This window comes from Pterocles gutturalis, unplaced genomic scaffold (assembly GCF_000699245.1).
Source record: "Pterocles gutturalis isolate BGI_N339 unplaced genomic scaffold, ASM69924v1 scaffold8466, whole genome shotgun sequence".
Classification (NCBI taxonomy): domain Eukaryota; kingdom Metazoa; phylum Chordata; class Aves; order Pterocliformes; family Pteroclidae; genus Pterocles; species Pterocles gutturalis.
Window position 1 is genome coordinate 80191 of NW_010105431.1, and position 21052 is coordinate 101242.

The 21052-nt window shown below is 40.7% G+C and overlaps 1 protein-coding gene across 1 annotated transcript in view; it reads left to right on the forward strand.

Annotated features, from left to right (window-relative positions):
• Nucleotides 1-21052, forward strand: part of LOC104471891 (voltage-dependent L-type calcium channel subunit alpha-1C-like) — a gene marked incomplete at both ends in the record, with an annotated part of 53915 nt that overhangs the window by 26519 nt on the left and 6344 nt on the right. The window contains 2 exons of the mRNA XM_010087389.1: nt 2096-2257; nt 4178-4374. Of these exons, the coding sequence (XP_010085691.1) occupies nt 2096-2257; nt 4178-4374 (359 nt within the window). The remainder of the gene's footprint in view (nt 1-2095; nt 2258-4177; nt 4375-21052) is intronic.

The following is a 21052-nucleotide window of genomic DNA, read 5'->3' on the forward strand; positions in this document are numbered from 1 at the left end:
AAATGGAGGCCTTTATTTGCTTTTGTGTAGATTTATTTGAAGCTACAAATCTTTCAATCTTCAAAGTTTGTGGGGTTCTTTCAGGTTCATAACCATCTGTAGTCTTTTAGCTTTCTTGCATTGCTGTACATTGTTTGGGAGAAGGTGGGATGTTGTTCTAATTTTCTGGTGAATGTTACGTTCCAGACTGCTGTAAAGTATTGGAGTGATGTTGATGTGGACAGTAATTCATTTTTCTGTGTGTATTTAGAATTAGCAGATTAAATGAGGTGAGCATCTAGGGGAAAAGGTTGACTGCCTCATGTAATCACAGCAATATTTTTTTCCCCAGAGACATTGCTTATCCAGAGTAAATACCTAGAGGTAACTGAGTGAGCAGAATGGCCCACTCTTGTACAGGATGACTTTTGATCCTGTCAGTATTGTACTTAATGTAAGGATCCCTTTGTGAAAGCCAGAATGTTTCATGCTGAATATCACTTGCTTTGTATAGTAGCCTGAACCATTGACAGATTACTGAACTGACTGCAGACACCTGAAAAATTGTTCTGACTAGAGGGATGCTAGCAGCCAGCTTTGGGTTACTAGCAGGCAGTGAATGATCTTGCTGGCCTGGCAGCTGATGGCACCTTTGCTTCTACTGTGTTCCATCGTGGCTGGGGAACAAACACAAAGTCTCAGCCTTAGCTGTGAAGTGACAAGTGGATTGCCTATCAGTGAAAGTGCTTGTCAAGAAGTGTGTCATCCTTATTAGAAAGTATTTAAATTCCTTTTAAAAACTTTAAAAAAAAAAAAAAGAAAATCTAAGATCTTAGATTTTAAAAGTTAATAGTTGCCACAAACTCTCTTGGCAGACATATAAAAGACATTTACAACTCATGAATCACATTTTTCAAAAATTACAGTGGATATCAACTTCTCTGAGGAGATGATGGCATTTGCAGGAGACATTAATGGCTTCTGGCTCTCGGTTATTGCAAAATCATGAGCTCATAATTGTTTTGATCTGGCTATTTGCAAACTATAGAGTTCTAGAGGTCTTTCAATACTTCCAACATTAATAACTTGGCAGTGACAGTGGTTGCTACCACTGCCACCAGTGATGATAACTTTTAAGAACTTTTGTAAATACAAATCCTTACTAGAGGCTTATGAGGCTTGCTCTGTTATTCTTGTTTTACAACTGAGGAGGAGACAGACAGACACCCATGAATCTGCAGCTTGAGTCAACTGCATCTGAGGGTACAGTTGCTTAGTGCTTTAGCAAACTGCTACAAGTCACCTTCACTGGGCCATTCTGGAAATGTTTGGCTCCCTCATGATTAAGACTTATAGATGTCTCATGCCTTAATAACAGCCATGTAATAATATTTTGTTCATACCCCTTTGTAGGGACCTGGACAACCTGTGTTGTAGAGTGATCCCTAAATCTTGGGACAAAACCAGCACTGCTGGCTCTGACTCTCCCTCTGTTCAGACTGAAGTAAGGTGAGGTGGATCTGGAGCTCAGGGAGATGCTCAGAGGGCCAGGAGCTCTCAGTCAGTGTGGGTTTGGTGGTCCTTCAGCGGCTCAGGTTCTACCTGAGACACGCGTGACCCCTGGAAGAACCCACAACTGGAGTCAAGACATGACTTCAGTTTGCCATCTCTCCCCATGCTCTAGGGTGCAGCTCTGTGGTATCCTAGCATTTGCCCTCTTGCATGTCTCATTGCTCTTGTCCTACTTCAGTTCTGGTTGTTCTTTGTTTTCCCCATGCTTTAACTCTCCTCAGTACCGTCTGGGGAACACCTTAGGTCTGGTTTTCAAGAGCAGGCAAAGTAGCTAATGTTTTCCCTCCCCAGGGTGGTGGTATTTCACTGACAGGTAAGGTAATACCTGTTTTACTTTGGTCTCTGATCCAGGCTGTGATGGTAAATTTGTGAAATGTTGGGTATCTTCTGAAGGGAGGTGATCTCTAAATGTACATCTTTACAACATTGAGATAATTAGTTCAGGTGAGGGGGAATGAAATAAAAATGACATTATTATGCAATTTGTAGCCTCTTTAAATTTTGTTCTCTTGCTGGTAAGTGCTTCCTTCTGTTCTCTCTGCAGGTCTCCAGGTGGTTTTAAACTCAATTATCAAGGCCATGGTCCCTTTGTTGCACATTGCCCTGCTGGTGTTGTTTGTCATTATTATCTATGCCATCATTGGACTGGAGTTATTCATGGGGAAGATGCATAAGACCTGCTACCATGTGCAAGGGGGACTTATAGGTAAGCGGAGCACTGTATCATGCACACAAAGATTTTCTGAGAGAGGCTTTCCACATATGTAACGGAGCATTTATGCTTGCACCGGAGATGGGTGGCTCTTGCTCCCTGCTGTGTACCTGTTTGGGGTTTCACAGTGGTGGTTCCTCAGTTCTGATTCTTGGATATGAGTCACCTTTGATGTGGAGAGACTGTCTCTAACGGTGACAGTTTAGCTTACTCATCTTAGGTCACTCAGTTGTTGGCCTGTCTTTAAAGGCTACACGTAAACCTGTGAATTCCTGAGGACTTCTAATGTGGACCTTTGTCACTACAAGCCAGCCCGAGTTCTTCAACAAATCTTCCAGATTCTCGAGCAACACTCAAGTAGTGTTGATTTCATGACTAGCAGACTGAGCTACAAATGAGATGGCATCACGGAAATGAACAGCTCTTATATTTAATTATTAATCTTGTACACAAACACATCTTCATTTTAAGCTAGTATCACTGTAAAGGAATATCTAATCGAGACCCAGTACCCTTTTTTTTAAAGTCACAGGCTGTGACATGGTTAGAATTGCAGCTAATAAGAAAGCAAAATTACGTTAATGAGAAGAAAATTTTTGCACCAAATCCATCAGGAAAGAACTTTCAAATTATTTACAGAAAGAAATATTCAGATTTCAAAATAATTCAATTGTATTGTCATTCACTCATCTAACCATCTACTCTTTTTCATTTGATTTATTGAACTTGAACAGAAGTGATTTCCCATGTAGTGTTGGGTGCCAATGTCTAGGACCCAGTTCAGCTCATAAGGAAGAAAATATTTTATAGCAAGAAATTGTTTCAGAAGTTCTATATATTCTGCTTTTATAACGTCAGCAGATTTCATTTTCTGGAAATGATGCTAGAAATATAATGAGTTGCCAGTCTGGTTTACATCTTTAAAGTGTATATATCTTTCTCCATAGTGTCTGGAATTATTTACATTACAGCATCTAATTCCAATATTGCTGTTTCTAGCATGCTTTAGTGGTCAGAAAATGATCATAACTTTTGGAAAATTACATATTTTTTGCCATATAAGATGGAAAACATACATAAATACCTGCTCCCACACGCATACGTACCTGCATCTGTTGTAAATGTAGCACTAAGCTCTGAAATCCTTATATTTTTAAAAATCCTGTGTCAGGAGGTTTTGTGCTTATAAAAATGTTTTCTGTAGCATTTTTCATATACCAAAGCATTTAGAGAGGCTTGTTGTATTGGTTCTCAGCTCTTTGGAAAACACCTGTACAGAATAAGGAGTGGATAATCAAGCAGTTGTCTTACAGAGCTTCTGAGTGCCCCTGGGCTATTGATAAAATGCCGCACAGCTTCTAAACTCTAAAAGGGCAGAGCTCCAGAGACTTTCTGCTATAATTTAGCAGTGGTCCAACACCATATTAACCTATCTCTAGAGCATAGGACTCTGTCTGCTGCAGGGGTTTGGCCTCCTTCAACAGAGTGCCAGTCAGTGCTGCAGTTCCCTTCCAAGATTAACCCAGATGCCAGGTGACTGCAGTATGAAAACACTGGTCATAACATACAACCTAAAGAAATGTGATAGGCTTGATCTAGTGTTCCCTCTCATGTTGAAAGGCGTGATTTTTTCCTCATAGGAGGGTATGCTTTAAAAAAAAAAGAAAAGTCCATCTCAGCTTTCACTCTAACATTTGGCAGCTTGGCCATTATTTTTACAGAAAGAAAGGGAAACACAATGAAGTGTCCCTCTGCACATTAAAATTAATACAGTTGTTTGCATGTTCCTAGAGAAATCTGACAAATTCACTGCAAAATGTATTTGTTAAGATTAGATATCCTTCACTCACTTATCAGTGTGACAAATAGTGATTCATTCTCTTCATCTCCTTTTTCTCCCTCCTCTCCTTTAAGATACACCTGCAGAAGATGATCCATCTCCCTGTGCCCCCCAGTCTGCGCATGGGCGGCAGTGTCAGAACGGCACAGAGTGCAAGGCAGGCTGGGAGGGACCCAAGCACGGCATTACGAATTTTGACAATTTTGCTTTTGCCATGCTGACAGTGTTTCAGTGCATTACGATGGAGGGCTGGACAGATGTATTATACTGGGTACGTATCCGAAAATGATAAGGTGACAGGACTGCTCATGTGCTAAGACTGTGCTGAACTTTCAAGGCCTTATCTTTCTTGCTTGTTCTGTAGAGCAAAGGCATGGTTGCTAGCATGAAGCTTTAATTAACTCAGAATACTAGTGGGTAAAATGTGAGGGTTTATCTGGTGCAGTTAAATCAAATGTAAATGCTGACTTTCCATTGATCTTTTAATGTTGAAAGATGGCACATGACTTACGGGTTTGAAGATTTGCAATGTACCTTCATTGAGCAGAGTGTCATGTAAAGACCCACCCTGCAGGAGTGAAATATCTCATACATCTCCAGATTACTGACATAGAAGTATTTGTAACAGCTAACTGCATACTCTGCCCATTACATTAATGTTACAAAGGCACTATGCTGATCAGCTCATAGGTTTTATAAGAGAGTCCTTACAAATCCCTTTTCATGCCAGTACTATTCCTGATTATGACTTTTATCATAATAGCATTAGAATAAATTCCCCTAACTCTGATATTGGTGTCCATCATGGTTATGTGTTTAGCCAAAATATGATATTATCTTTAATCTAAATGCAGTCTCATCTTGTCCTGTACCCTAATTCTGAAAGTTTCAATAGCTTTAGTTTCTACTTTGTAATTCCTAATGTATTAGGAAATCCAGCGGCAATACAATTATACTATAGGAGTTAAAATCAGATTTAGCCTTCACTTGTAAACCACATAAACACGTTTCTCAATTCAGCTCTTGCCATCAACTTTTGCAGCAATATGTTATAGTCCAGAAATTTAATTCACACAGAGCTCAGTCCTGGCTGTACAAGGCTAACCCAGACTGACTAACTTTGAAGACTAGCATATTATGTCACCTGGTTCTCCAGGATGGTGGGATGTGCTACAACACATGATGGAATTTGACTCAAGAAACCCCAAAGAACGCAAAAGGGTAATCTGTACTGAGGCAGCTTGCACAGTTAATCAGCATCAGCTTCTCTCTTAAACATGAGCCTGAAGCTGCCTTCTCCCCACCAGTGAGTTAGACTTTGCAAGATTTCCCTTCGAAGATTTAGCTTATCTGCAATAGGTGTCTATGTGGAACACCTAGCGGTTGTCTCTTTATCCTTGTAAGTTTAGAGTTGTGACTCTAGCTTCCTTCTAATGCCTGAGATAAAGGGCAGAGATCAAACCACAAGGGGAGTCTGGGTCTCAGAGCACAAAAAATTACCTCTACTTGAAGAGAGGGTGTGGTTTAATAAAATAATGAAGAAGGACAGAAGTTAAGTCAGAAAAGGAACCACAAAAAACTACTCCGTGGCTCAACTATGGCTATATATAATATACCTGTCTTTCTATCGCATTTAGCTCACATTCCTTCAGTCTTTGTGTGATTGAGAGGATGTGTAGGTAGTTCAGGGGAAACAGAAGAGAGTAAAAGATATCAGAAATAAACACGAAAATGGTTTTGGCAGTGTGTTCAATTTTGTATTGTGAAACCTATCCACAAGTTATCATAATTTTCTCAAAAGGAGCGTGTTATGAAAGACTCTGCCAATCTCCACACTTCTGGGTCCATGCGCCATTTGCTTGACTGGATGTGAATCATTCAGAACTCAGTTATTAGTTATCTATCAACAGGAGCCAAAAGCATATACTCACTGCTAAATGATTTTCTACCATGGCTACTGCAGATGGTCTGATTTTTTTATGGCGTTCCTGCAGCAACCTCAATTTTAGCTGTTGGCTTTTGTTTGGTATTCAGCCAGCTTTTTTCAATAATTTCCTTATCTGTTCTTTTTTCTTTAGAGATAGTATGGTGAACTGAGATATGGAATTAATACAGATTGATGGTTATAATTTTTAGGGGCATCCGTATAGTTAGCCTTTTAGATTATGGCTTTGATAGAATGATTGCTTTGGAAACAGAATAAATATCTTTTATCGTCAATTCCCAGTTATTTCTAGAGAAGACTACAAAAGATAAGAGTTAGCAGGGCCGATAAAAATTCAGTAATTGACGAGGAGGTAATTAAGTTTGTAAAGAAAACAACATATCACCTATGTTTAAAGGCCATGAAATACAAAGTTTGAGTAAATAGCTGAAAACCCGAGCTGACGGGCATACTTGGTTAAGCTGCTGTAAACAATCCTAAAAATACTGTTGTCCCATGTGACTTTTTGACTCTTTTTGCTACACTGACAAAATGGGTAGAAGCCAGCTCTGATCAGTGTCTACCATATGGTAAAGAAGGTATCGGAGATGTGATGCGTATTTCCTTCTGCAGAGAGCTCTGTGCTACTCTGGGGCCAGATGTTGATTGGGCAATTACTACAGAGCACACCTATGAGAAGCATTGTGGCTTTAATACCTATATTTAGAAACAGTCTCTAAACATTCACACTGTAATTTCATATGTGGGTGTTTCAAACCATATCTATTGTGGTTTATGCAGTAATCTTTATAGTCCATGAAAAGGGCCTTCTAGCTCAAGCTAGCCAGATCAAAAGGAAGAGTACGTCTGGATAGTAAAGAATAGTAAAGATGCAATGTTTCAATTTCTGAGAATGAGTGAAGGAAAAATTTTGGTAAGTGGGGTACGATATATATTTTTTTAAACTTAGTGTGAGCCACTGTTTCTTTAGTGAAGTCTGACTCATATATAACTCTACTCCCTGCCCTTTGCCCTTGTCAGCCAAGGAAGAGAGGACTTGTCGTAGACAACCCGTTAGGGTCTGCATCTCCACAAGGGTGTGGAGGTAGGAAGGTATTGTCTTCTCAAGTGGATAACAGTTTGAAAGATCTCCTGGATCCACAGTGAGGTCATGGAAATTAAAATTTGCTTTATTAGGAAATAAATCTGCACAGTTAATGAAATCAGAAATCCAGAATTAAAGATCCCCTCTCTCCAACTATATCCTAAGATAGAGAGTTGGTTGTCCATTTTACACTGAAAGGAAAGTACAGATTAAAGAAAGGTGTAAGAAAATGTCATCTGCAAATAAGATAATTTGGCAGCTGAAAATTTTAGCTAATGATTTTCAGAGGTCGTTCCTTAAACTTAATGATGTAAGCTAATGGGTTAATATTAAAAGTGCTGAGCATTCGAAGTTTAAGCAGACTGTTAGGTTCCTAGCTCCTTTGCAATTCAGGGTAGATACCAAGGCTTGAATCTGGGGTCCTGCTGGGGTCAATGGCAAATTTCCAATTAATTTCAAAAGTCAGCATCTCTCCTTCTATTTTGTAAAATCTTGATCGTGCTGTTGAGATTTTCCACATGTACACCACATGTGTCTTATGGACGCCTAATCAGGGCCTTGGTGTCTGTTGTGATAGTCTTCCAAGGACATACATGTGGATGTAGGGAGTTTTCTTTGCTCCCTCCTTAAATCTGAAAATGAGACCCTACCCTAAAACTCAGCAGAACAACAGCTAAAACTCTGGGCTGAATTACTTGGCTGGAAATGTTTAGATGACTTGACTTGAACTTTTCTATAAGTGCTTTTCAATTCTATTTTCCTATTTTCTGAAAAATAGCTTTTGAAAGATACCTAGAACTCTGCATTCCTCTCCATGGGAATGGAAGGAACTTAGCATGTTTCAGCATGTTGCCCTGAAAAGTATACTAGCAATTTCATGAAACCTGTCTTGTGCCACACTTTGCAAGGTTAAACCTGCATGTTTAAGAGTTAGAAAGCTGTATGACTTTCCACAAGCCCTGGACTCCTAATCCACTTAGTAGCTCTTCAAATTTTACTTTCATTTTCCTGCTTCCTTCTTCATGCTTCCCCTCATGCCTCCTCCAGCTTTTTACCTCTGTAACGAAGCCTGTCTCCTCTCATGGAGCACTGTTTCCCAGCCTGTGATCCCCATCCTCACAAAAAGATAATCAGAGACAGGAAAGCAATAAACTTTTATTCTCTAGAAGGACTTGACATCAATAACATCAATACACCTCCCAATCTCCTCTCTCACTCAGCAGATAAGAATTGTGAGTAGATTGGCTTCTTTTGAAGTGTGAAAGAAAATGTTAAGGAAAACAGTTTGACACTGCTATAGTGGCAGGTAAGATAATTACTTACAAGGAGCCAAATTTTTAATGTAAAATAACTATATTGGACAGGAGGAAAATCTGTGCAAAACAACCTTGTTGACTCTTCACTGAAGAATTGATCTTTGTTGAAGGGAGCAACACTTTATTAGGTGTTTATAGGAGCGCCTCTCCTAAACTGCCTCAGTCTTACAAGGGTTACTTTGGCCCAGTATAACTTCCAGGTGGCTTTGTCTCGTATGCAGTTATGATATGTTACATCATATTTTTTCCTATGCAGCGTAGAAAGATTGAGTTTGTTATTCTCAAAACTCTTATTAATGTATGATGAGCCAGCATTAGAAGCTCACTCCCTTGTGCAGGCACCAAGGCCCATTTCTGAAGACCCCTCAGTCTTGGAAACTTCCAGCAGCAGATGCAAATCCTAATGTCACAAATTGAGTCATTTGGTATTTTGTAGTCAGTCTCTGCTGCAGTCTGTTATTTCTTATTGTCTTGTTGACTAAGGAAGAAAACTAATCCCTGTGCAGTTTGTAACATACAGTTTAAGTATTTGTAGGCATTTGTTGTCTTCCCTTAATCTTTTTCTAATCTGAGCAGATTCAGTTCTTTCAACCTTCCTTAATGGGGCTTCTTTTTAATTATTTTTGATCCATTTGTTACTGTCCTTCAGGGGAAGTTTCGCTTATGAGTTAAATACAATTTGGACAGTGCCCTGTCTCTAGAAAGGCTTTCATCTTAGTGTGAAATGTGCTTTCTGCAGCTGGAGCCCTGTGACACTGCATGCAAAACTGCCCACTGCAGCCTCAGTATTATGTGCCTGGTCTCTCCACTCCCCTGTATCTAAGCAATCATATATACAAATGAAAACAGAGTGCAGAGCAAGTGCAAAATGCAACCATACATTGTTGCCTTGGGCTATTCACACTGCTGGGTAGTGGAGAACCTGCTCCTGAGGTGTTCTGCATACAGCTTACCTATTACAGCTTGAATTCTACGATTGACTAATTCTGCTTGATCTGCTTGTTGATTATTAGTAATGAGCAGCCTTGAGCCTGCCATCATTTTAAGAGTATTGGCTTTGTCCCATGTCATTTGGACAATGCTTCAGAATACTTGGTTGAGTCTCTGAAAATAACATGCAGTGCCTCCAGGGACAGTTTACCTCAAGGCTCTAACTGTAAACTAAAGAGTGTGGTATTATTATAGATGGACTAAAGCCAGGTCTGGATGAGATCCAGGGTTCTGACCTGTTCCTGGAAGAGATGCCTGAACTGACACATAATAAGTTGACTCCCTCAAATTTAACTGAACAATCCTTGATAGGCTTGCCCAGCACCTAGGCAAGTAAACATTTTAGAAGTCTAAAACAGTGCAGTAGATCTACCACAATGTAGTGAGATTGAATCAGTAGAATCATTCAAAAGCATCACATCCCCAAGGACAACACAAAGTAGCATATATAGATGCAGTGGGTTAAACAGGCTGTCCTGGAATATCTTTCCATCTCTGAATCTGTGAGATTGTATTTCCAAGAGTCACTAAATGAGCTTGAAACTAGAGCTTACGGTCACCCTTACAATTCCCATCATTAAATCAAAATGGTAAAAAATGGACAACAGATATAATTTACATTGCTGACAGCACTGACATATCTTGTGAGCTTTTCTCATCCCCCACAGCCTGTTGCAGCCAATGGGGAAGATGATGTGAGGAATACAGACATATTGCCACAAAGTGGAAGACATTAAATGCAGAGCTGCAACCCCAAATTTTTGCCAGCTGTTTTTCCTTCTAACCCTTTATTTTTGCAGCACTTAGGCTTGAATCAGTAAGGCTTTCCACACAAGAGAATGATCTGATTCTAAGAATATATCTGTCTACATGTTTCCATCATGTTTATTCCCCTCACATCCCCTCCAAGAAAATGCTGGGCTTTTATTGTTGTGGGGTTGAGGTTTTTTAATCATCTTTTTGGCAGAGTTTTGCATGGATATGAAAAATTTACAAAGAATAAGCACGCAAGTATGAGCAACCCATCTCTGTGATTGCAGAGGTTATTTCATCTCTATCTGCTGTAGCAGTGGTGGATAAGGGGAGAGGGCCCATAGTTCAGAGCACTGAAGGGCCACAGCCTTAATGCACTGAAAAAGCAGTGTCCACACTTAATTTGCCTAAATGCTGACCTAAATCTGTTTTCCTTTTTCTCATCAACGACTGCATGTGCAACTCTCATGGTTGCCTGCACTGCTGAAAGTGAGAAATAGCAGTGACTTGCTGGCGACCTGCCACATAAACCTGCTACTGAACATTTGCTCAAAGCAAAATAGACACTTATTGTGTTAAAGGAGGTTTTAATGAGCCCTTCAGACCTCAACTTTGGACCTCTCAGTCCTCTTTGTCTGCAGGGAAAGAAACTCTCCATGACAAATAAGCTTCTTTGGGTTGGTTACGAGGAGGTGTTAATGGAGACCCTCTGCCCAGTGCTCCTGCGTGGGAAGGACTTCTTTATTAGCCCTGTCTTTCTGTTGCCCTTTCTCTGTTCTTTCTTCTTTTGTTCTGCCTTAGACTGTTTCCTAATTGCTGCTGTCTAATCACCACAGAGACCTTTTCTGTCTTTAATCTTTTATCCTAGAGCTATAAAATTAAGAGCAAAGCAACTGGGGCACTTACATGTGACTTAGTATTTTGAGTGCCTCTGTTTGTGGGTGCACTACTTGGGCCCTGCTACCAGCTTTTTGAGCAGTGGCGATCATTGCCTTCTGAAACAATCATCTTCAGAGTTGTTAAGTTTGGACCAATATCCACTAGACAAATTCACAAGTAACAGACTTCGGTTCATTATCTAGACCCTGAGAAAGAAAAAGATGGAAATATGCACAAGGTCAGAACACAAGTGTTGACTCTGGAACTGACTATTTATAAAACACATTTATTTTGAGTTTAATTTGTTTCAACATCTTGTTTTCAAGACAAAGGGCAATATAACTAAATCCTCACCTGTCTTACTGTGAATAATAAGTCTTTCCTGCCTGGAAAGACTATTGTTCCACTAATATTGGCTTTATTCCTTGATTTCAGTGGGATTTCTGACTAAGCAGGACTTGAGAGCTCAGTATGATGGGTGGTCATACCATCATAAGTATATAGGTTAGCTGCACCCATGGCCTCCTCTAGAACTGTCTCTTCCTAAATCCAGTCCTCTGAGCTGGACCCAAATTGGAGGTCTAGAAACAATATTGGGCACATCTCCCTAAAGATACAAAGTGACCAGAAGTAGAAAATGAAAGGTTGAGGACACTATCAGAGGAATATTTACCACAGGAAAACCACACAGTGGCTTTTCAAAGCATATCTAGAAGAAATCAGTCCTGGACATTGTGCTGATCTTGCCTACATCATGCTGCTGATAAGACTCACAAGAAAAAAAGAAGGGGCAGTCTTGTCTGCTGATAATGCAGTTGTACCTCATTTGGGCTCTTTGATAGTAGCTTCTCCAGCAAACCTCTAGTGAGTGGCTAATGTGCCTGTCAGATGAAGGTTTATCAGCTATGTGCTATGCGTTCTAGATATTGTACATTTTATTTGAGAATTTTCACAAATGAAAACTGGCTTCATCATCTAAAACGTAGAATGGATTTCTAGGTATATCGTAGATTGGGAACTGGCTACAAAGGAAACTGGGGTAATACTGATCAAGTGCAAAAGAAGAATTGGCAGTCATGCCTCCACTTATTAAAGAAGGTAGTGATTACCTACAGCTTACAGTACTGTTTTTCACTATCTTTATTTTTAAGGACTTAACTGACTATGTAAATCAACGAACAGTATGTGCTTGTCTATTCCTGTGCATGCAGCAATAACTGCTGTTCTGGTATACTTGTGGCAGAATTTACTATCAGTCTGCACCAAGATAAATAGAAGCAGTTGTCAGACAGCAATGCAGTAAAACAAGCACAAAATCCTTTCTGGATAATCAGCCATACAAATGTAAATGAAAAATAAACAGAGGCAGGAAGGGATAGCCCAAAATTTTAAGATAAAATTAAATCTTTAGATTTGGAAACTCACCATTCTAGGGGATATTTTCATGCTTGAAATCAGCACTTTATTCTTTTGGAGTGAATTTCCAAAGCCTTTAAAGGATGAAAAGGTTTTTAAATAACTGAGCAGCAGCAAGAGATGAAACTGCTACAGCAGCTATAATGAAAGAACTATCAGACCTGCGGCTAAATAGCCTTTGGGCTTTTGGATGACTTTTTCAAAGATCAACCTTTTTCTTTTAAAAGGAAAAAAAAAATAAAGCTATCTGCACTTATGTGGGAACAAGACAACTAACATAAAGCTCTGTGACTTTTGCCTCTGGAGACCTGAATTCAAATCCTGATTAATTCACACAAGTCCAAATAATTTTTGGAGGTCACTACCTGGCATTTCTGCAAATTGCAAATTCACCCAACAAGGTAACCCATGCATGTGAGGGTATGGAGAGCCTTAATGGATGCTGTTACCTGAATAGGGACCTGACTTTGGCAGAACGCTGCAGATGGATTAATGACGTGAATCTCCTCTAAGTAGATCTACTATTCAGGAACAAAGGAGAGTAGTGTCATAAGAAGGCAGAAGTAATGTCACTATTGATGTTGGCTGTTGAGTGGGGAAGAGGTCAGGAAAATGGTCTGTCAGCCATCTATATCAACAAGCAGAATGGATCAAGAGCAATGGCTTGACACTAGACTCCAAGCTGTGTTTGTGGAATGTCCTGAAGACCTGCTCAGAGTCTGGTCCTGGTGTCTTTCAGGCTCTGCCTGGGTCAGTGTATGGCCTATTCTTTCCCAGCTGGTCTGTATGGCACAGTCAGCCTCAATGCAGACAGAGAGTGACCTGAGCCACCACTGAAAAAAAAAAGACAAAACTATAACACAAAAAAAAAAACCAAACCCCAAGACAAAACAAAAACCAAAACGAAACAACAAGCAAACGAACAAGCAACAAACTCAAAAACTTTTGACAAAATAGATTAGAGATAACTATTTATATCCTCAAAGTGCAACAGTTCCAGCACACTCTAGCATGTGAGTTGCTTTATCACTTGGCAATAAATGAATTTCAATATTTCACTTTTAGGTAGCATGTTCTATGTTAAACTGAATTGAAATACATTTAATTATTTTTTTGGCTTTTGCATATTAAACCTGGAGAAAGAGACTGAGGTGGCAAAGCACAAGGCTTCTTGGAGCTCAGAATTTGTCTTTTATGTAAGGAATTCTCGCTGTGTAACTAATGTTTTCAGTGGGAGTTCAGAATCCCTGTATTGCCAAACATGCTGCAGAGGTATGCAGCCCCCTCCAATTTTCACAGAAAAATAGGGAAGTCCCACAAGAAGCAGAAAGAGTACAGGTGGGGTGGGAGGAGGTGTAAATGGTAACTTCCTGATTGTTTCTGTTTTCCCTCCTGTAGTATAGTTGACTATAGGAGTTTCCCACTGGTACTTGCACTAACAATTTAATATGCAGAGATTTTGTCAGCAAAAACCATTTTTCAGCTCATTGATTTGCCATGGTAATCCACGTCCCTTTGGAACATTACTAGTGCTAGTAAATGGTGCAGCTTTGTGAAAATAACACCCAGTAACACTGCTGTTTTCTTTAAGTCAAGGGAGAGCCTAGCTTTTTTCCTTTATTTTAAAATAAAAAGTGTGAAGTCAAATGGCAGTGGCCCTAGCCATCAGGTGAAGTCATACAGTAAACTTGTGTGAGGCCATTTAAAATTACAGATTTAATTAAGACAGTAGTAAACACACCCAAGCCAGTATCGCCTCCCTACCTCTCAAACACAAACTACCATGTGGTAGAAGTATGGGATCAGTAAGCATTTTCAACAGATATATCTTGCAATGGAAAAACAGTTCAGCTCAATCATTGTGTGCCACAGACATTTTGACCTCCTGGTATTTGAATGCAAGTGTTAATTCTATTCCCACTCTCAGACAAAGACCTTATCTTTCCCATAATAGCTCAGGCTGTTAAAGAACAGCTGCCTGCAAAAAGCAATGTGTACCCAAACCAAAAACAGCTGAAATATTAATATAGAACTTTACTAAAGAGTGAAATAATGTCGTATAGTCCATTGGTTATACACTGGGGGCTAAAAAAGACAGTGGAAGGATTCAGTGTCAGCATACAGTATCAGTAATCTGGTGCTAGGTAGTTGAAAGTTGGGGTTTTTATAGTCTCAGACTTTATACAGTCTTTCCCAGCTGAGATACTACAGATATCCTTGAAAAGGTGGTGCTAGTATTTAATGAGTGATGAAAATATGACTCAATGCTGTTATAAAGAAATAAGCTTGGCAAATTCTACTGGTAGCAATGCACTCCCCACCTACTGTATGCAACAAAAAGCAGATACCGTTTGCTTCACATCTTTTATGTGTTTTTCATTGGAAGGAGTTCATATAACAGCAAATGGCATTCCACTGTGATTGTATAACTTCAGAGAAGTTCAAACAGCTATTTTAGATGTTTCCAGTTTGCCATAAAGCAGCTGACATGGCTGTAAGGCAGTTCTTCTAGATCTCCGCTCTAAACTTGTTCTTGCACAGGTTGCAGCAGCCTTGTAGGGCTCTTCTGCACGACTCTTGCCTTTACACAGTCTCCCCAAGAAGTTCTAGCCAGTCAAGGTGTATCTTTTGCAGGAGCATGTGCCCTCATGACTGAGGTTGAGCCCAGCATTGCTTTCACTTGTCTTCTCTACAGTGCTATGGGGGAAGCTTGCTCAGTTCTGGAGACTCCACCCTCTTGTGAGGGAGATCAGTCAGCACAGCAATGAATTATAGCCATAATCAAAGTTTTTCTAAAATAAACCAAGAATTATGGTTCACCTGGATCTGAGCAGGTATACTGGGGTGAGGACATCTACAGTAGATTCAACATAGCCTTTGTTAGCAGGGGTGAAGGAGCAAAGTCTGCAGAATCCATCTTCTCAGATCTGTCTACCCCCTTCCCTTTCTCTATTCTGGACTCATCTTCCACTGCTGCAGTTTCTTTGATTCTTTCTCAAGGGTTCTCTGTTGCAAATTAGTCTGTTCCCTTGATATTTCTGTTGTCCTAATCGAGGCAGTCCTTTCTCAGTTAATGGCTCCATTTAGCTCCTGCAGAGAGTTCAGTAGAAATTGCCAATATTTCTAGCTCAGAGTGGAATTCTAATTTGCTCTTTCCATCACTACAAAGCATAGAGAACCAAGGTACACATAGGAATCTTATTATTGTTCTCACTGCCCACATATGACGAATCTTGACTACATTATTTGCTTTTATCCTACAGTGATAGTATAGCAGAATAACCTGTCTGGAGCATTTTCTTCCATGGCTAGTGATCCCTTTGCACTTCTCTTCAGCCAGCTCTGTTTTGCCTTTCTCCTGAAGACTCTCTGAGTAAAAGACTACAGATGCCTATATGTTTATATAGAACACACACATGGAATTTATAAAATTCCATAATTGAGGTAATACAGTAAAAAGAGGCTTAAAAATAAGTGCTTGGAAAAAAACAACTGAGAAGAAAATTTGCCTTCTCTTTCAGTACTTCAAAATAAAATAAAATAAATGTGATTGTCAAAACAAATATTTTTTAACAGGAGCAACTGCTCAAGCACTGCAATTTCCTTTGAGTGTCATCAGTTCCGACTGAAGCTACGTGGAACTCACCAGTCTTTCCTTTGCATCCATCTGATAGTGCCAGCTACAAAACGCAGAGTATTTCAGAACAGTCGTAAGGAGCAACTGTGGCTTCGAGTCCCTTTAAGACTATTAGGACGTGTATGCTTAGAAAGAATTTCTACCCAGAATAAGAGCAAAAGCATCTGGACTGCTTTGCTTATATTTTAAGTGATGCAGAAGCAATTCTGTTCCATTGTTCCTAAGTTCATAAAAGTAAGTCTAGTTTATTTTAGTTTTTATATTCTTGCTTATTAGAAGATTCAGAGCTTTGTATTTATTTTTTTTTTTACTCCTACCTCTGTTCTTTTGCCTTGAGTTAGCTCTGAGATCTTAAATTCCCACTCCTTATCACCTATCTTAAAGCCTCAGGAAGGCTGAAAGGGTATTTCCGGTTGACAAGATAAGTTGAAAGACTCCTCGTGATGCACTAGAAAGTCTAGAGTGAAGTGCTTAAATATTTTTGTCATTTTTTAGTCACTATGTACATTAAACTTCTATGTTTTCCCAGGGTATTTCAGAAAATTAGCTTCTTATCATATATATCTCCCAATCTTGTGCGCCATCCCATTCAAGAAAAGCATTTCTGCATATCAGTTTTGGTTTTGCTGGTAACAATAATATTGACTGTTGACTTCAATGGAGTTATTCATATGCCTTAAATCATGCACATACATGAGTACTGGATTAAAAACCAACCAAGCAAAAACAACTAATTAGATTTTAAATATTGAAGGATCTGCAAGGTTGAATCTTCCTCCTTAGTATAATAATGCACTAAGTGTAAATCCAGCTTTAAGGATATATGATGGGTGATGGGAAATATGATCCTTTTCTTGCTCCTTCTATGAACAGTGAAGTCAGATGGATACATGATGTCTATAGCCTCACTTGAGGTGTATGTGGAGACCAGCCAGGAATTTCTCAAGTAAAAATGTGCTTTTTTTCGTGTCTTTATTAATATGAGATGCAGCAGCCTTACAGCATTCAGGCTCCAAACAAATCAGCAGATTCAGCATGTGCAGGATTTCAGCACTAAAGAAGCAATACCATGGTTTGCCCTACAGGTTCAAAATACGGCTTATGGAGACTAACATACATAAAAAGTCAATTTTAGTAGCATGTCCCTTTTTAATGCACTTTTAGTTCTGCGTTACTTTATAAAAATCTTTCTGGGACTTCTTTTAAGCATTTAAAGTTTTGTGGAAAAGTTAGAAATTGTGAATGAGTAATTTCCTTGTTAAAAGCAAAATTAAGAGTAATGGGGCTTACAATAAGTTGCAAATGCATAATTAATGCATTTATCACAAGTATTACAGGAAAAAAAATGGTATAACAAAAGCAGTGTATTGTTTAGAGATGAGAGAAAAATACAGAGTGCAGGATTTGTTGCCAGAGCTAACCAACAGTAACAAATTTTTGCATATTTTGGGGTTGGTTTATTTGTGTCATGGTTTCAGTAGTCACAGTCCAATTACCTACCTATGAGTTGTTTAAGAGCATGACTGCTAGAGAGAAAGTTGCCAGACATCTCAGATCTCTAAGGAGAAATTGAGAGAAAGAAAGGAGTCAAACCTTCACATCACAAGTCTTCTGCTTGCTCCAACTACTAGCAAGAACTTTCAAGGAAATGACTGCAAGTGCTGCAGGGCTGAGGTGTTCCTAAGCTGAAATCAGCTCTGCAGTTGAGAAATTAACTACAAGAGAATGATTCCTTGAACAAATAATTTATTTTTTGTTTGTAGAGCAGCCTCAAAAATCATGCTATTGCATACTATTATAGTTGTTGGCTGGATGTTCCTAAGGACATCCAGCAATATCCTTTTTCTTATTTGGGATGAGTATTTTGTTCCTCTGCTATTTCTGCTGATGTAATATATCTAGCATGAAGAAAGGTAGAAAAATGAATCTTTCAAAGTTTTTCTTCTTCACTGGACAAATTTATCTGGACACTTTCTGGGAAATTCACCCCACCTTAGTTACTTCTGAAGGGTTACACTGGTTTTATGAGACCTTTTTTGTTTCCTGACTGTGTGAATGCAAAGCATTTTAGTCACTCTGTGAAGTTTCAGAAACAAAGCAAAGCTTTAACTATTGTGAAATCAACATGAAGGTATAATGGAAGCCAAAGAAATAATATAATAGTAGGAATGTCACATAGTCATTGCCTAAGATGTAGGTCATAGGCTTGTCAACCTGTTGAAGAAGGCTTTAAATTAAAATTGGTGGGGGAGGGGAACCTCAATCCACCCCACTCCTACCAGCTTGATGCCAGAGCCAGCAATAGATGCCCAGAGCCTGGAGAAGGATCTCAGGCCACCAGGAGAGCACTTTAAGAGCAGCACGTAGGAAGTGCAGCCTCATCGGGAGCCCAACCTAAGTGCCTCTGTGCAAACACACATAGCACAGGGAAAAAACAAGTTGGAGAAGTGCACACACCTGCAGGGCTATGATCTCACTGGAATCACAGAGACGTGGTGGGATGGATCCTGTGACTGGAATGTTGGAATGGAGGGATACAGGCTCTATAGGAAGGACAGGCAGGGGAGATGAGAAAGGGGCATCACCCTCTGTCAATGACCAGCTGGAGTGCATGGAGCTTCACCTGGGGATGGACAAGGAGACAATCAAGAGCTTGTGGGTCAGGATTAAAGGGCGGGCAGGGACAGATGGCATTATAGTGGGAGTCTGCTACAGGTCACCCAACCAGGAAGACCAAGTGGATGAGGCCCTATATAGACAGATAGGAGCAGCCTCATTTTTCATAAGCCCTGGTCCTCATGGGGAACTTCGACTACCCTGATATCTGTGGGAAGAACAACACAGCACAGCATAAGCAAGCCAGGAGGTTACTGGAATGTGTTGATGATAACGTCTTTCTCCAAGTGGCAAAGGAGCCAATGATGAGAGGTGCTATGCTGGACCTTGTTCTCACCAACAAGGAAGGGCTCATGGGGAATGTGAAGCTCAAGGGCAGCCTGGGCTGCAGTAACCATGAAATGGTGGAGCTCAAGATCCTTTGAGCGGTGAGGAGAGCATACAGCAAACTCTATGCCCTGGACTTCAGGAGAGCAGACTTTGGCATTTCAGGGATCTGCTTGGTAGAGTACCGTGGAATAAAGCCCTGGAGGGAAGCGGGCTTGAGAAAGCTGGTTAATATTCAAGGATTACCTCCTCCAAGCTCATGAGCAATGCATCCCAACAAAGAGGAAGGCAGGCAAAGATGCCAGGGGGCCTGCATGGATGAACAAGGAGCTCCTGGACAAACTCAAACAAAAAAAGGAAGCCTACAGAGGGTGTAAGCAAGGACAGGTAGCCTGGGAGGAATACAGAGAAACTGTCTGAGCAGCCAGGGATCAGGTTAGGAAAGCTAAAGCCCTGGCAAAATTAAATCTGGCCAGGGACATCAAAGGCAACAAGAAGAGCTCCTATAGGTAGGTCAGTGATAAAAGAAAGACTAGGGAAAATGTGGGCTCTCTCTGGAAGGAAATGGAAGACCTGGTTACCCAGGATATGGAGAAGGCTGAGGTACTCAACCTCTTTACCTCAGTCTTCACTGACAAGTGCTCAAGCCACACTTACCAGGTCACAGAAGGCAAAGGCAGCGACTGGGAGAATGAAGAATGGCCCACTGTAGGAGAAGGTCAGGTTTGAGAACATCTAAGGAACCTGAAGGTGCACAAGTCCCTAGGACCTGATGAAATGCATCTACAGGTCCTGAAGGAATTGTCATATGAATTTGCTAAGCCACTGTCCATCATATTTGAGAAGCCATGACAGTCCAGTGAAGTTCCTACTGACTGGAAAAGAGGAAACGTAACTCCCATTTTTAAAAAGGGAGATAAGGAAGACCCAGGAAACTCCAGGCTGGTCAGTCTCACCTCGGTGCCTGGCAATATCATGGAGCAGATCCTCCTGGAAACTGTGCACAGGTACATGATAAATAAGGAGGTGACTGGTGACAGCCTGCATGGCTTCACTAAGGGCAAATTGTGCCTGACAAATTTGGTGGCCTTCTGCAAGAGGGTCACAGCGTTGGTGGATAAGGGAAGAGCAACTGACATCATCTACCTGTACTTGTGCAAAGCCTTTGACACTGTCCCATGTGACATCCTTGTCTCTAAATTGGAGAGATGTGGTTTTGACTGAAGGACCACTTGGTGGATAAGGAATTGGCTGGATGGTCACACTCAAAGTTGCTCAATGGCTCAATGTCCAAGTGGAGGTCAGTGACAAGTGACATTCCTCAGGGGTCAGTATTGGGACCAGTGTTACTTAACATCTTGGTTGGTGACATGGACAGTGGAATCGAGTGCACCCTCAGCAAGTTTGCTGACAACACCAAGCTGTGTGGTGCAGTCAATACGCTGCATGGAAGGGATGCCATCCAGAGGGACCTTGACAGGCTTGAGAGGTGGGCCAATGCAAACCTCATGCAGTTCAACATGGCCGAGTGCAAGGTCCTGCACGTGGGTCAGGGCAGTCCCAAGCACAAATACAGGCTGGGCGGAGAATGGCTTGAGAGCAGCCCTGAGGAGAAGGACTTGGGGGTGTTGGTTGATGAGAAGCTTGACATGACCCGGCAATGTGCACTTGCAGCCCAGAAAGCCAACCATGTCCTGGGCTGCATCAGAAGAATTGTGACCAGCAGGTCGAGGGAGGTGATTCTCCCCCTCTACTCTGCTCATGTGAGACGCCACCTGGAGTCCTGCAACCAGCTCTGAGGCTCCCAACATAAGGAAGACATGAACCTGTTGGAGTGAGTCCAGAGGAGGGCCATGAAGATGGTCAGAGGGCTGGCGCACCTCCCGTACAAGGACAGGCTGACAGAGACGGGATGAGGACAGGCTGAGAGAGTTGGGGTTGTTCAGCCTGGAGAAAAGAAGGCTCCGAGGACATCTTATAGCAGCC